The sequence below is a fragment of the Copadichromis virginalis genome, linkage group LG22, assembly GCF_057382275.1.
Source record: "Copadichromis virginalis isolate Kocher_CV1m ecotype Utaka linkage group LG22, C_Virginalis_male_GT1.1, whole genome shotgun sequence".
NCBI lineage: Eukaryota > Metazoa > Chordata > Actinopteri > Cichliformes > Cichlidae > Copadichromis > Copadichromis virginalis.
Window position 1 is genome coordinate 20025365 of NC_140638.1, and position 12888 is coordinate 20038252.

A 12888-nucleotide genomic window follows, 5' to 3' on the forward strand; every position below is an offset into this window, starting at 1 on the left:
TATAATAATAATAATAATAATAATTATTATTATTATTATTATTATTATTATTATTTGATATTTTTGCACTTCACTGAACATCAACATTTAAATGAAAACTAGACAAAACCTGCTAGCATAACTGAACAACTATGTAAGGTGAAAGTGAAATTTAGCATTTAAAAAAAAATTATCTTTATTATTATTATTTTGTCCTGTGTTCATGTTCATTCTTCAACAGGTGGGATATTAAAGAGATATCCACATATCAGTGAATCAGTAATTATCCATCCATTCATTTCCTTCATAGTCCTCATCTATAGCACAGATTGGTTTGGTTTTGGTTTCATGACTATCAACTTCAAGCCTATCTCAGCTGTCAGACTGCGAGAGGCGGGCTACACTCTGGACAGTTAGTCAAGGATAAATAATTATGATCCAATAATAAATACAGTATATAAATGGCACTGTATGGTTACTTTAGCTACTTTAACATAACTTTTAATTTTACTTGAAGCCTGAATACTTGTTTTTTCCACTTGCCACCCAAATAAAATAAATAAATAACAATTAATCTGGATACGCCCCTGTTTATTGTGTTATCCCGTTAGGATGGCTGCCATGAGCGGAACCTTTGCCCTGAGCACCGGTTCTACGGAGCTGTTATGATTGAGCACCGGAAGTATGCAGGGTGACATTTACACAGAAAACTAAGGCGTGTATGAGAGTCCTCAGTGAAGGCTTGTCATCCTTCTGTAGGTTTAATTCTATATGTATAAGTGTGTAGTTTAGAGAGCGCAATGGCCGCGTCGACCTGCCGGTTTCTTTTTCTTCTGCGGGGTACTCGTGTCATCCCTCCTCGTGCAACAGCAGAACGGTAAGGATGCTAACGGGCTAGCCATGCTAACATAAGCTGCAGTTTGAAGCTTGGACACCACAGGGTGACATTGCTGTTTAATTTTGCAATTTCATAAGCTTTAAGCTTAATATCTCGAGTTTGTCTCTTTAAAATAGTAACGTAATAAACCGCCTCTGTTCCTAGTAGAGGAATGAGATTTATCATCTCCTGTCGTTTCTGAGATTCCCCCGTTTGATCTAACATACTGTTTGACTTTCACTTAATGGTTTATAAAGTAGTCTTTTCCCATCTTTAATGCTCTACATGACATGCTTGATAATGAGCGGTTGTTATAGAGAGCATAAAATTACTCCACAGTCCCAGCCAGTACAGTAACATATTCATCAACATTGTAAGGCAAGGCAAGTTTATTTGTATAGCACAATTCAGCAACAAGGTGATTCAAAGTGTTTTACGGAGACATTAGAAACAAAAACAAATAAAAAGCATGATTTAAAATTGATTAAAACAAGCTAACTAACTAACTAATTAACAAACAAACAAACAAACAAAACAGTATATAAAATCAAAACAGATAAAATCAGAACAATAGATAAAATCAGTAGTTAAAATGTTAGTTTTGTAGTTGTAAAAACACTAAATTCACTCTCTGTATGAAGTTAAAGTATTAATATCCTCAGTATTTTACTTTTGTGACGCTCCTGTAGCGCCTTTTTGCTCATGTTGAGCACTCAATGCGTTTCATATTACAAATAATATTCACCCAGTCACACAAGCATTCAGACAGCGATTTTTTCTAACACACACACACACACACACACACACACACACACACACACACACACACACACAACGTAGAATATGTATGACATCCATACTTAAGGACCTCCTCACCACCTCTGCCACAACTGCCATAACTGCCATCACCTGAAATTAAACCCCAATAAACAGAAACATGTCAATAGAGACACCTGCCTACTTTACAGAGCAGGGAATTTCTAGGTAATACAGCTATTGTACTGTTTGTTTGTTTGTTTTTGTTTTTTTGTGATATCTTGGTATTCGTTCCTCCTTATGTGCCAGAGGAATAAAGTAATCTTATTTATAGATAAATATCAAGAGTCTGGTTATTTAGCAGTGGTTAACAAAGATGTCTGATACCAACCTTTGTTTGAAATATTATATTTAATACCAAAAAGCAAAGTTTAAGGAAATATCAACATTTCCTTTATTCTGTATGATGCTATAAGCCTCTTCATTTTGCTTTTGTCCTTTTTTCCTATGAAAGTGCAGGTTTCAAGAAGACCTTCTGTAAAAATATACCTTTTTTGATTAATAGCTATGTTATGTGATTGCTGAATTTGGGAACAAAAGTCTTTTATGACTGTTAGAGACAGATTTCATCATTACAGTTGCACATTAACCTGTAACACTGCAGATCAGGAATATTGATGTCCCTCTGCAGGCAGGCAAGAATACTTTGAACTAACAACGAGCCACCAGGCTTCACTCAGTCCCATGTGACACTTGATATTCTCAAACTGTCTATGTAAATGTCCGGACCTGTTTGTTAATGCATCAGCAAGGACACTGCAATGACCCGACTCACTGCAGCAGCAGACTGATGAGTGTTTTTTGTTGTGTTTTTTTAGCTAAGTAAACTAAAATTGATGAGTAGTTTGAGATCTGAAGCAGTGAGGCAAATTTCAGTGTAGATTATCCAGTGGTGCTTTAAGGATTTTCAGTGCATTAATGTGGATCTATTGTGGACCTATTTCTATCAGAGAAGCTTTGAATGAATCATTGTTTTGTATGTACTGGGCTTTGGTGCTGTCCCAGTTCATCCATTGTCAGAAGCAAGTCATTTAGTTCTTTTTTCCTTAAACCAGCTTTCTTCTTGTTGGCTGCAGCTCATAAACAGAAAGTCTGAGCAGAAGACAGGTGGACATTTTTTTTCTGCCACTAAAAGGTTTTTATTTTTTTTTAGCATTCATAAGTCAGAGTTTGGGGTTTTCCAAAAATTTCAGCTTATTAATGCAAACCTCTGAGGAAATAACTTGAAATCTTGAGTTATCAAATTGAGATAGTGATTCAGAAATTAAACTGAAACTTAAAATGATTTTTCAGTGGCATAGGGTGGGACGTTTATGCTCAGAGTTAGTGCTGATTGCCTGAGATGACTTTATTAGGGATATGTGCTATTGCTGAAATCGTACAGGGCCAAGTGTGGGGAAAATTGAGTGTTTAGGGCAATCTGAAGCCTGAGGGTCTTTTTTCCTTACAGGGATTACTTGTATATCTTGTCGCGTCTCATGGTTTGAGACTCATGGATGTTGAGTCTCAAACCATGAGATGCACCTGGCCGATCATGGTTTGAGACTCAACGTCAAGAAGATCAAGTACATGGAAGCTTGTCCCCAAACTGATGGCACCATTAACATCGACGGGAAGACCTGAAGAAGGCCGACCGATTCAAGTACTTGGGATCGATGATCAGTGGCGACGGGGATATTCTTCCAGACGTGCAAGCTGGGGTCAATGCCGCATGGATGAAGTGGCGTCAAGTGACGGATGTGCTATGCAACTGTCGAATGCCAGACCATCTCAAGGTGAAGATTTACAAGACTGTAGTCTGCCCAGTTGCCCTGTATGGATGGTGTCAAGGCCTCGCGCATTGGGACCAAGTCATGAATGAAGACGTCAGAAAGCGGCTCGGCATCGCACCAATCACGGAGAAAATGCACAAGGCACAGCTACGGTGGTACGGACACGTATTACGCTCAGGCGACAGCTCAGTGGCAAAAACTGCAATGAGGCTTGAGCCCGGTGGCCAGCGACCCCGTGGCAGGCCGAAGAACTGGTGGATGGATAGAATAAAGGAAGACGCCCTCGGTCGTGCCAAATGGAGACGGATTTGCCGCAAAGCGGACCCTGCCATGCGGGACAAACGCTAGAAGGAAGAGGATTACTTGTAGATCTTGTCATTTAAAGCTTAATACAGTTACTGCTTAATATGAGCATACACCAACATAACAGTATTAAAATGATTATTTTCTTGCTATTTTAAAATATTTGGCTGTGGTAATGTTGTTAGGAAGCAAGTGTGTCTGACCATTGTTGTTCTAACTGTGGGCGTTACATGGCTTGTTTTCTCTTTCAGTCCTGCCCTGCTGGTTGGTTGTATCAGGACAGTGAAAACCACAACATGGTTTGAGGAAAACCTAACAGAGGACAACCAGGAGTACATGAGGAAGAGCATGGCAGAGGAATACAGACGGCAAACGGCTGAAAAGCTCAACCCACTCAAAGACGAGCCGTGGCCTCGAGATGAGTGGACAGAAGGTGGGTGCAACCATTAGTTAGAGCCGTGTTCGTTATGGTTCTCGTTTCCATCCACTTGGCAACTTCAGCACGTTTTCCTCTGTTCTCTCACCAGGGAGCCGAAGAGTCGGGTTAGTTGCTGTGAAGTTGGGGATGGTGCCTGTCTGGACGAAAACAGGCGAAAGACATGTAGTCACCATGTTACAGGTATCACACTTCCGCTGTGGCTTAGCTTTGATCCATAATAGCTGCAGATAGTCTTCAGGTGTTCAGGAGTGATAACGGGCATTTATGTTTATTATGTATGTGAGAACTTAATGAATTGGATTATTCAATATAGTGGAGAGAAAGAATAGCAAAGTTAGGACTCAAAATCTCACCTTCAGACTTTGATGTTACATTTAAGCTCGTCCTCTTTTACAGCAAGGTGTGAGGAGCAGATACTAAATGTTTGCTTTATTCAGACCACGTTTTATTCCCATCGATTTATCTGTCATTAAAGTAAACTGAAGCGACCACTGGCTGCTTGTGCTCATTTTGCTCTTTATTGATCACGACTTGCATTTTACTTTCAGTGAAATGTCAGTGGTAACAGTTGGACAGATATTTGAATTTTGTCATCGCCTCTCTTTAATATGAGATTCAAGGCAATCAAGAAACTCATATCCCCATCTGCTGACTCACTTGAGTCACAGTTAGTCATTTTCTCTTCAGCTGAAATGTTAATGGTCTACACAAAAAAAGAGAAGATGACAAGTTGAATATTGAAATTACTCCCACCACTTTAGCTTTTGGGTTCATGTTTTTATCTGAACTGAAACTGAAGGCTCGTCATAACAAATGGAACGAGAGCAGGAGGGCAGGTTAAAATGGTGGGTTTTAAAAGAAGTTATGAAACTTTAACGTGGTGTATGTCCTTCATCAGTTGTGCAGATATCGCACACACTGTACAATGTGCATAATGATGCAAAGTTGTTGTTACAGTAATGTATCTTGATGAATTTATCTCTTTGCTGATTGTTATTATTATATTGCACCAGACTCTTCCACCATCTATTTCTATCATCGTTCATCACGACTGTGGCCCTGGCTCTTATTAGATTAAGTACAGCGGCAGCGCTGTCTACCTGATTGATAATGCAGCATCTGTTTTCTCCAGGTGCAGGATTGTCACATAATAAAGTACCTGTCCAAAGAAGAATACGATGGACACTCTGCTGCTCTCATTGTAGGAGGAAAAAATGTGTCCCCATTCCACGTAAGTAGAAGAAGTGTGGTTGAATTTGTGCATTTGACAGCGCTTCACGCTGGTTATGCTTTCGGAGAACAATCCTGCAAAGGTGGCCACTGGCCTTTAAAAACGGCAATTCATGTTAAGTGTTTCGTACTTTTCACAAAGCATATTTTTTTCATTCTGTCAAGCTGTGGTGAGTGTTCACACGAGGCCTGAGCTGGTGATAAAGTGTTGAGTTTGTACTGAATTGCAACACCAGCCTCTGCTGCCAAACACTTTATCCTGTCAAAGTGTTGAGTGTCCACGACTGAACGATGTGTGCCACATGCAGCTGACTCACGAGTTGAAAACATCGCTCAGCCATACTGTACAGACCTAACGCGTATTTGTTAGTTCTCGCTATATTTCATCAGTGCGACAGCTTTATGGATGCATAACTTTGTCATCTCCTTCCCCCCCAAATGGAAATGAATTGGTAATTTCATATGGAAATTCCAGTTAACAATCAATGATTGTATTTTGCACCCATCAAACACATTATTAATAAACAAGATGGGTGTAAATGAGTGACATCACTCACCTCATTACTATGCAGTGTTCTGCTGGGGAGAGAACGCTAAACTTTGCTTTAGACTGTGTGTTGACACTTCCGGATGTGTTGCCATCATGGCATAAAGAGGACACACAGCAGGGATTTTCATGGTGATTCATTTCTTAGTCGACTAAACAAGGAAACATGTAGACTAACAGACTAGTTTAAAGGTAAGAAACGCTGAAAAGTATGACGCATTACAAATGACGCATTGTTTTACGATTCATGACAGCCATCTCAATCGAAGTTAAAATCTTCCATCCATAATTTCTTCCGCTTATCCCGTGGCAGCAACCTAAACAGAGAGCCCAGACCTCCATCTCCCCAGCCACATCTTCCAGCTTATCCGGGGTAACACCAATGCCCCCTAGTTACTCCAGTGTGTCCTGGGTCTACCGTGTGGCCTTCTCCCCATAGGACCTGCCTCCTTTCGATGTGGAGGAGCAGCTATACTTGAGTTCCTCCTAAATAACTGCACTCTTCACTCTATATCAGACAGTTTTCAACAATGATGTCGGGGCTGCAGCTACATGTGGTTGAAGATGGCTGCATAACATCAATTAAACTGTTAACAATTAAATTAAATGACAATTATGTCTGGTAACAACTAGTGTAATAAACTTTAAGGCCCCATGACTGCTCTCAGAAGTCAATAATACGATTAATTGAAAAGCAAGACAGCATCACTGGCTGATAAACATATACTGCCTCCTACAAAACAGGTTTAAAAAGAATCTCCTCTTAAGGAGGATTTTGGCTTTAAAATGCTCGAAATGTTCCTTCTTTTAAATGAAAAACAAAGGAACAAGTGCGAATACATTAGGGTGTCATTTATTTTTCTGGGCCTCAGTACATGCTCAATGGGCCGGTGTCAGGATTTCACTTGTCCAGCGTGAAGTTGTTTTTGAATCCTTTTCACACAGCCACATCACTCTTTATTCAGAAGCAGAGTTTGTTGGAGTGAGAGGCTTTGGCAGACGGATTTTCAGTCAACAGAAGGGGGGAGAGAGAGAGTTTAGAGTGACTGGAGGCGCTAAGATGAGAGCGAGCCGAGTGAAAGCAAATGTCAAAGACTCTCAGTGCCAAGTGTGTGTGCGTACGCTTGTTAGAGTGCGTTTTGTGTGCGAGTGTGTTTGGCTCCCATACAGTCATAACAGGCCCGTGGTTAATTTGAAAACGCTAAAGTCCAGCTGCTTCTTACTGCATTTACTTCTTTTAACACCTTATTTCCTTGCTTCTTATTTTTCTCTTGCACTCCGTCACTATGCCTGACAGAGGTCTGAAAAACAAATGGAGGTATTCAGGAACGCAGGAGTGCCTCCAAAGCAGAAAGTCACTGCCTTTAAAGTCTCCGACAGTGCCATCATCAAGCCAGGTATGAAATGACATTGAATTTTGCAAAGAAAGATCACTTATTAGGTTTTTGTGCGTGATTGGTAATGCAGGCTTGTTTGTTGCATGTTCAGGCACTCCTCTGTATGCAGCACATTTCCGTCCTGGCCAGTATGTGGACGTCACGGGCAAATCGTAAGTTATGTTCTGCCAGCTCCTCATTGGCGCTCCTCTGCTTGGCTCCTGTTCCTGCTTCTTACCCTTTCCCAGCGTCACGTTTTGAAGAGAGTTCAGTTTTTGACTTTACAAGAAATTCCATGTCTGTCCTTTTTTCTTTCCTTTTTTAAATATTGTTACCTTCTGGAGAAACATGTCAACATAAAAGTAATCTGGAAATCTGAGCGTGTGTAAATAAACTTTGTGGTGCGTGTTTGTTTGTAGAATCGGTAAGGGTTTTCAAGGTGTAATGAAGAGATGGGGATTTAAAGGTCAACCAGCCACCCACGGCCAAACCAAAACTCATCGCAGACCGGGAGCTTCTGGACCAGGAGGGGTTAGACAAACACACACACACACGCTTGTTACGATGTTCATCCATGCCAAACGTGAACATTTGGTTCCCCAAAATCCATTAATATGAACATGTGTGATATTCATCGTCTGCTTCCAGGATCCAGCTAAAGTTTTCAAAGGGAAGAAGATGCCCGGCCAAATGGGCAACAGCTACATCACTGCTTATGGACTGAAGGTACACACACACACGCGCACACATAAACTTAAAGAGCCTTAGTTTTAAACTTGGTTGTCCTTGCCTGCAATTTCAGCTCAATATTCTTTCATCTGCCTCTTCTCTATCCCGCTTCCAGATATGGAGGGTCAATACCAAGTACAATGTGCTGTACGTTAACGGCTCTGTCCCCGGGCACAAGAACTGCTTACTGAAGGTAAATATAATCATACACAGTCAAAGTGGAGTGTGAAGTCGAAGGTCAACCCCAGCATGCTTAGTGTTCATACAGAGACAAGTGTGTGATCAGTCTTCATCGACGCAGTGCTGGATCAGCTGTGTGTGTGTGTGTGTGTGTGTGTGTGTGTGTGTGTGTGTGTGTGTGTGTGTGTGTGTGTTGTGGGGGAATGGGAGCATGCTCCTTAACGATGTTAGGATTACCCAAAGCATCCATCTCCATACTCAGCATGTTGTGCTTTGTGTGTGTGTGTATTGCTGAAACATAGATGCAGGCTATTATTTGTTTTGCAGACAAGCGATAATGAATACAAATGCGTGTTGCATTTCACCCAGCTCAGCTGTGTGCAACACAAACACACGCCTGGATTCATTATAGATTATACAGCCCCAAAGGACACACATGCAGGTTATTAATGCTTGTTCATTGTTTTTTTTTAATCATTCAGAGGGGCCCTAATGTCCCTTTGTACATGAGGACCAGTCATGGTTTATTAATTTAAATTAAATCTGGCTGCAATTAATGATAATTTTTATTATTGGTTTCAGTGCTGACTGTTTGATTAATCACTTAGGACACTGGTTTCTATGTTGGGGTCAGGAGAGTAGGGGGTGGAGGGATGGAAAGGTGCTGTCAAAAGGTTTTGTGGCTGCAGGAAATTTTAAATTTTGGCAACTGCAAAGTGCTGTGAGCATTTCAGCATTCCTGTTCACTCCGAGGAAATCCCGTTCTGACCACCTGCATGAGTTCATCTGCGGCCAGACTATCAATGCAGACTTCCAAGCTGGGGTGTGTGAGGACAACATCTGCCCATTCACATTGCATTGAAAAGTTTTTGTCCACATCTGCACAATCAGTGCTCACCACCTACTGTACTTTGTAGATCTGGATCCCCATGATTGTCCTTTTTACCAAAACAGTTTTAAAGTGAAACTTTTATGTAACACACTTAAGGGAGATCCAGTGTGTAAAAACCATGCACAGGTGAATGTGGAGTAGGAGACTGACAAATGTTTTGGTGCATCGCCAGCTGTGATGCAAATGTCTGCTGGTCTGTGGTGGTGAAGACAGCTGAGCTTAAAAGTGAAGCTGTGATTTACCGGTCAGTCTGTGTTTCCACTCTCACCAAACGCCGTGACCTCTAGTTAGTGACAGAAAGAATGAGATCACGAATACAAGCGATAAAAACAAGTTTCCTTCAAAGGGTTGCTTTGAAGAGCCGATATTGAGCCAGTGGAGGTGATTCAGGGATCTTACTAGAATACTTCCTGAATGCCTCCTAAACGAGGTATTTCGGGCTTGTACTACAGGGAGGGAGTTTTGTGGCAAACGCAGGACACACTGGAGAGATTTTATTTCTCAGCTGGCTTGGAAATCACTCACTGTACCACCAGATGAGATGGAAGAGGTGACGGAGGAAGAGTGGGTTTCTTGATGGATGGATGCAGTTGGAATGCGACTAGAAGTGATGTGAAGGTGCACAATGACGTGATCTTAAAGGGGAGATCAAGGCATAGTTTTTGATTTTTATGGGCACAGGTGCCGAAGTCTGTGATTGCAATTCGTACATCTGTATACACACTGTGTTTCAGGGTTCAGTGAGACTGATGGTAAACACTAAATAGAACAACTAGTCAGTCAGAAATAATTCCAAGCGTGATTTATTTAATGCTCCTCGTGGAGCAAATTGTTTTCAAGCAGAGTACACGACCGACCGCCAATTATAAATGACTAAAGGAGGTAATTTGTACGGCGGTGTATTAGCTCCAGTCTAGGTGAAATTTAAAAAAAAAAAGGTTGAAGAGCCAGGGGAGAAAAGTTATGTTCTGAGGAACAACAATGAATTTAAAGCTAGTAATACATTCGCCCCGATATTTTCAGAGTAAAAAAGCATGGAAGGACACTGCCATGAGCTGAGATGATGGCGTTTGTGTATGAGTTACTGATGTTTCGATGATCATCTGTGAAAGCTCGTGCATTCTGGTAGCGTGGTGTTTACTTGCATAAAGTAAAAAAAACCAGGAGGATACAAAATAACTGGCCATCTTTAAAAACGAGGAAGAGACTTTGAAACTAGCGATTATTGATCTAGAATGGAGACCCATTCGATAACTACATGGCTTATTACTCTCCTCAAATGCTTTCATTTTACGGGACTAGTTTTGAAAGTTTCGGGAGAAGCTGCCATGTTGGTTTCAGTTAAAGATCAAGGAGCAGACAGCCCACGCGAGGCATTTGTCCAGTCTGTCTTTGCACGGTTTCAGGAGGCTGGAGGAGAAGATAAGAGACTCTAAATCACGTATCAGATACCGTCGTGCAGCTCGTCCATCACACTAAAAAGCTGCTCGATCGCTCACAAAACAAAACACCTCACTGCACGTGTAACGTTATCTTCAGTAGCCTGACTTTTGCTTTTTTATATATATTTATATTTTTGCTTCATAAATAAGTTTTTAGTCACTAAGAAAATTAAGTAGCGGTGTTTCTATGTGTTCCAGGTAAGAGACACCGTGCTACCGAGCAGAAGGTCCACCCTGCTCAACCCTCCTTTTCCGACCTACTTCACAGAAGAGGACGGTGACCTGGACGAAGACCTGTACGACGAAGACTTGTTCGTTCACACAGAGCCATCGTTAACACTGACCTGACCTCTCACACACACACAACTGTTTCACACAAACCTGCTAACTGTACCTTGATCCTGTAATAAAAGAGTGTTTCCTTGTATTCTCTCCAGCCTTGTCTTTGTGTGTGTGTGTGTGTGTGTGTGTGTGTGTGTGTGTGTGTGTGTGTGTGTGTGTGTGTGTGTGTGTGAGAGAGAGATGCGCTGGCACAAAGAATGTCTGTCTGATCCAAACAGTTATTACATCTCTCTTGGTTTTTTTCTCCTCTCAGAAACCATGGTAACTGTAGGAGTGATGATGTCACTAGAGGATCCCCAAGTAGAGAGAGGGAGAGAAATGGGGAGGAAAAAAAGACAATGAAACAAACAAGGGAGAAGTGAGGCAGGCCTGCTGGAGAACTATGCAATATCTATGCAGAGGAGGAGGGAGGGATGGAAATGAGTGTGTGAAACAGTGAGGGGAATACAGACGGGAGGCAAGGAATAGGCTGGTATGGGAGAAGTAATGAATTGGGTATAAAGCAGGGAAGCAAATACAAAGGAGTTTTATTTTTGTTTTGTTTTTTTTAGGTGGGGATGAGCCAGTGAAGGAGTGGAGGGCAGCTAAAGGTGGCAGAGAGGGAGAGGCAGGGATGAAGGCTAACAAAGGTTGACATTTGTGCATAAGAGGATAAATGAGGACATTAATGTTGCAGGAGGAACTGCTGGGTGCTTAAGCCTGTGCTTGTGTGTTTGTGTTCAGCAGTATTTAAATGAGGCAGACTGTTTGTGGGTTAACGGAGCTCCTTAGGCACAGTGTGGACGCCTCTTTTTGTGGGTAGCAAGTTATCAGATGAAAATCATGTCCTCCTAACTGTTTGACTGTTGTTTAGTGTGTATCTTCAGAGGCCTGTAGTCCTTCTCTGCTCCATATCTGCCATGTAATTGACAACAGCAGAAAAAAACCAAAACAGGCTTTTGTTTGAAACACTGACAAGAAGCAGCGATGCTTCACAGGATCCGCTGCAACAATTGCGGATGCGCACAGCATCGATTTCTTTTTCCTAATTGCAACGCTGCACTGCCCTCCCACTGTCTGACATGTGTAACATGCAGGAGCTGGCCATCATTTAGCTATAAAACAGTACAAAGTGATGACGCAGTTTGTGGCAATAGCTATAGCATACCACGGCTTGTAGGTCTGTAAGACAGCGGCAGGTTCTTTGAAATGGTAATGATATCGTTTGAAAGTCCTGCTCTGTGGAGCCTGCACATCATCTGGCTTTTGTGGGGGTGGACAAGAGGAGAGCAGAGCGGGGAGGGAAAGAAAAAGGGTGGGGTGCCTGTCAAAGCAGCAGAGCAGAAAGAGAAGACGATGAAGTCCGGCCAGGATTGGGAAGCCGCGGTCTCCCCTGACTTTCACAAGACTCTTCCTTCACCTGAGGAGGTGTGCTGGACTGTAAACTGCTTGTTTATGCAGAGCTTTGCCTGTGAAACAAGACCAGGCTGTTTTTCACATGGTAAGCAGTCCAATAAGTCAGCAACCCAATTAAAACTATATTAGAATTTATGTATTAAAAAAGACCTCCAGTATATGATTATGTATTTTGAATAGTCAATAAATATGCCCGGACTGTGTTGCAAAAAAAATAACATCCACACTATTACACCAACTCCAGCCTGAACCAGTCGTACGAGGCGGGATGGATCCATGCTTTCATCCATGCTCTGACCCTAACATCTGAACATTTCAGCAGAAATCGAGACTCATCAGACCAAACAATGGTTTTCCAGTCTCCTGTTAAGTTCTGGTGAGCCCGTGTGTATTGTAGGTTCAGTTTCTTGTTCTAAGGTGACAGGAGTGACACCCAGTGTGATCTTCTGCTGCCGTAACCTGTCATCTTCAAGTCGATGTGTTGTGCATCCAGAGACGTACTTTGGCTTTAACAAGTGGTTATTTTAGTTCCAATCTGCTTGAGGTAATCTGGCCATTCTCCTCTGACT

The 12888-nt window shown here is 41.8% G+C and overlaps 1 protein-coding gene across 1 annotated transcript; it reads left to right on the forward strand.

Moving 5' to 3' along the window:
- The first annotated feature begins 618 nt into the window (after positions 1–618).
- On the forward strand, positions 619–11009 carry mrpl3 (mitochondrial ribosomal protein L3). The gene is made up of 10 exons (XM_085446255.1): positions 619–856; positions 3999–4180; positions 4275–4366; positions 5319–5417; positions 7261–7360; positions 7452–7512; positions 7759–7870; positions 7988–8065; positions 8184–8261; positions 10781–11009. Exons 1-10 carry the CDS (start codon positions 780–782, stop codon positions 10928–10930), a joined length of 1029 nt encoding a protein of 342 aa, XP_085302381.1. The 5' UTR covers positions 619–779; the 3' UTR covers positions 10931–11009.
- Positions 11010–12888: the final 1879 nt, after the last annotated feature.